Source organism: Chiloscyllium plagiosum, chromosome 51 (genome assembly GCF_004010195.1).
Source record: "Chiloscyllium plagiosum isolate BGI_BamShark_2017 chromosome 51, ASM401019v2, whole genome shotgun sequence".
Taxonomy (NCBI): domain Eukaryota; kingdom Metazoa; phylum Chordata; class Chondrichthyes; order Orectolobiformes; family Hemiscylliidae; genus Chiloscyllium; species Chiloscyllium plagiosum.
This window is the reverse complement of record NC_057760.1, coordinates 4,634,381-4,637,688: the sequence shown is the minus strand read 5'-3', so window position 1 is coordinate 4,637,688 and position 3,308 is coordinate 4,634,381. Positions and strand designations below refer to the sequence as shown.

At 40.0% G+C, this 3,308-nt stretch overlaps 1 protein-coding gene across 2 annotated transcripts in view; it reads left to right on the top strand.

Annotated features, from left to right (window-relative positions):
- ercc2 (excision repair cross-complementation group 2) overlaps window positions 1-3,308 on the top strand; it is a 43,388-nt gene continuing 40,080 nt past the window's right edge. Inside the window, exon 1 of one of the 2 annotated variants that reach the window (XM_043684065.1) lies at window positions 1-33. In XM_043684065.1, coding sequence (XP_043540000.1) covers window positions 1-33 — 33 coding nt within the window. Of the gene's footprint in view, window positions 277-3,308 lie in introns of both variants that reach the window. The other variant, XM_043684064.1, reaches the window with a different exon arrangement.

Genomic DNA, 3,308 nt, shown 5'->3' with positions numbered 1-3,308 from the left:
ATGTTGGAGCTGAAAAGGATTCTTGATGCTAAGGTACCTTGTGACAAAATGGTCAGATCTTAATCCTCAGCTGTAATGAAATGACAGATTGGAGGCTGTGAGGACACAATGGGAAGGGGGACAAGATCAGAGATTGTCAAATAGAGCTAACGCACCCAACTATGTCCCTTGGGATCTCTAGATGTGCTCCATATAACTTTCTAATCAACCTGTTGAGAGATGTTATTACACACTCTGGAGCAGATGGGACCTAAACCCAGGCCTCCTAGTTCAGAGGTAAGGACTGTACACCACAGCCCAGATACTCCAAATGTGCTTCATGACCTTATAACTAATTTAAACACAGTACAATCCGCTATTAATCAATTGTTACGACACAAGGTAAATCCTCCCACTAATTTAAACCTGTAACATAGAAATGATTTAACCTGTGCTGTAATTTGTTAAAATTCGAGAGGCTAAGAACTATCCAAAAAGTCACTACTTAAAGTACAAAAAGTTTAAGAATGTTATTTTTTAAGTCTAACATAGAATATTAATGAATTACTATTTACAACTCCTATCTCTAACAAATCTTTTACTTTCCCTTCTACAATACTGGTCCGATAAAACTCCCAATTAAGATTTACCAAAACATTCAAATCTGAAAACCTGCCAGCTGTCAAATCTTCTCTTTGTAACTTCCTCTGTCTTATTTTCTTCTTCTTAGAGATTTCTGTTTCACAGATCATTAATAGATAAAGGTACCTTTAAGAGAGCTATTCTCCAGGCAGTCTGCATATGTTGGTGGCTTGGCAGTTCTCCCCCATTTGTTCAGTTTTTCCTGGTCTTATACCCCAAAGCTTCGGATCGTTTCACTGGTGTTAATATTGTCAAAATATCAGACTCAAACCTGATTGGAGTTTAGTATCTTGGGGCATAATTTAAACTGTTTGGCCAAATTTGAATTTGTTTTTGTCTCATAGCAACTCAAGTACTGTAAGCTGCTAGACCAAATGTTACATTATACATTTTCCAGTACTCCATGTGTCTCTCTAAATCCTTGCTAGCTTTCAACTCTCTTAAAGGTACAGTACCCCTTACATCTTCACAACACCTCCCCCTTAAAAACAACTGTCACAATGAAAAGATGGCTTCGCTCCTTTTTTCTATTATTTAAACACATTACCATAACATACAGATAACTTTAATCTGAGTTTACCCTAACTTCTTCCCATCTGTATATATGACATTAGATAGATGCATCTTATCTGTACTTTCAGTTAAATTTGCAATAACGCATCTGCGATTACATTCTTACAACCCGCAACATGTATGATTTTTAAATTAAAAGTGTAACATAAGACTCCAATGAAATATTCTTGTCTTTAAAGCGTTCTTAGAACCTAAGAGGATTGTGATCTGTGTAACCATGTCCGACACATTGTTTGTGACATACACATTAAAATGTTGTAAGGTCAGTACCAAACTCAATAGTTCTTTTTTAATCGTGGAGTATTTCCTCTGGTGGATGTTGAGCTTCTTCAAAAAGTAACCAACTGGCAGTTCAATCCCATCCTCATCTTCCTGTAGCAGTACAGCTCCAACTCACTAGCATCAATGGCAACTTTAAAAGGTTTTGAAAAGTTTGATGTAGCTAAATCTGGTATGGTGGTTAATATTGATTTAAAATGGTCAAATGCCTCCTGGCATTGTTCTGTTCACCAAAACTTTGTTCTTCAACAAATTGGTGAACGATGCTACTTCACTACTGAAGTTTGGATCAAATTTTTGATAGAATCCGCCAAGTCCTAGGAATTGAAGCACCTCTTTCTTCGAGGTTCGTTGTGGAAATTCCTCAATGGCCTTCGTCTTTGCGTTCCATGGGGGTCAATCTCCCATGACCAATGTTATGTCCCAAGAACGTCACCTCTGCTTCTGCAAATTCAGTCTTATTGAAGTTTATTGCCAGTTTTGCTTGTCATGGTCATTCAAAGAGCTTAGCCACTATACCACGTGATCTTTCCAGGACTTACTAAAGATCATTACATTGTCCAAATAGACTGCACAATTTTATTAACCCAACCACAACTCTGTTCATGAGTCTTTGGAATGTGGTGGCTGTGTTCTAAATTGATATAGCCCATTTGGGGTTACAAATGCAGAAATTTCTTTCGCTGTCTCTGATAAAGTTACCTGCCATAGCCACGCAGTAAGTCCAACTTGGTGATGTAACTGGCTTGTCCGACTTTCTTGATACAGTCCCCCAATCTAGGAATTGGATATGAGTCCGATTTTGTAATGGTGTTGACGTTCTGATAATTCATGCAGAATCGTTGAGTCCCCTCTGGTTTGGGAACTAGGACAATTGGTGAACTCCACTCACTCTGACTTGGTTCAATGGTGTCCTCTAGGAGAAAGTGAGGACTGCAGATGCTGGAGATCAGAACTAAAAAATGTGTTGCTGGAAAAGTGCAGCAGGTCAGGCAGCATCCAGGGAACAGGGGAAACGACGTTTCGGGCATAAGCCCTTCTTCTTCCTGAAGAAGGGCTTATGCCCGACACATCGATTCTCCTGCTCCTTTGATGTTGCCTGACCTGCTGCACTTTTCCAGCAACACATTTTTCAGCTCTTCAATGATATCCTCGTCAAGCATGGTCTCCATCTGGACCTGTCTGACTTTGAAAGGATTAAGCCAATAGGGGTGTTGTTTTATCAGAGCAGAAACATCTGATAACATCGATTTTCCTGCTCCTCAAATGTTGCCTGACCTGCTCTGCTTTTCAAGTGCCACACTCTCTACTCATTCTATACTGTGCCCTCTTTAGGTGCTGTTTAGCTAACTCACTTACCTGACTTACTCTCCCTCACCTCCGATACATAATCCAAGTGTGAAATCTCCAAATTTGGTCTTATCAATTTCTCTTTAATTAATTTCAAAAGGCCTCTCACTTCATGTCCAAATATTAACTCAAAGAGAGTAAACTGAGTAGATTTGTTTGGGGCATCTCTAATGACACACAATACAAATGGGATACCTTTATCCCAAGCATTCTGGTAATCCTAGGAGAAAGTGAGGACTGCAGATGCTGGAGTATCAGAGCTTAAAAATGTGTTGCTGGAAAAGCGCAGCAGGCCAGGCAGCATCAAAGGAGCAGGAGAAACGACGTTTCGGGCATAAGCTCTTCTTCAGGAAAGAAGGGCTTATGCCCGAAACGTCGATTCTCCTGTTCCTTTGATGCTGCCTGGCCTGCTGCGCTTTTCCAGCAACACATTTTTAAATTCGGGTAATCCTGACAGTACGCTCTCAACATGGTCTTCAGGGTCT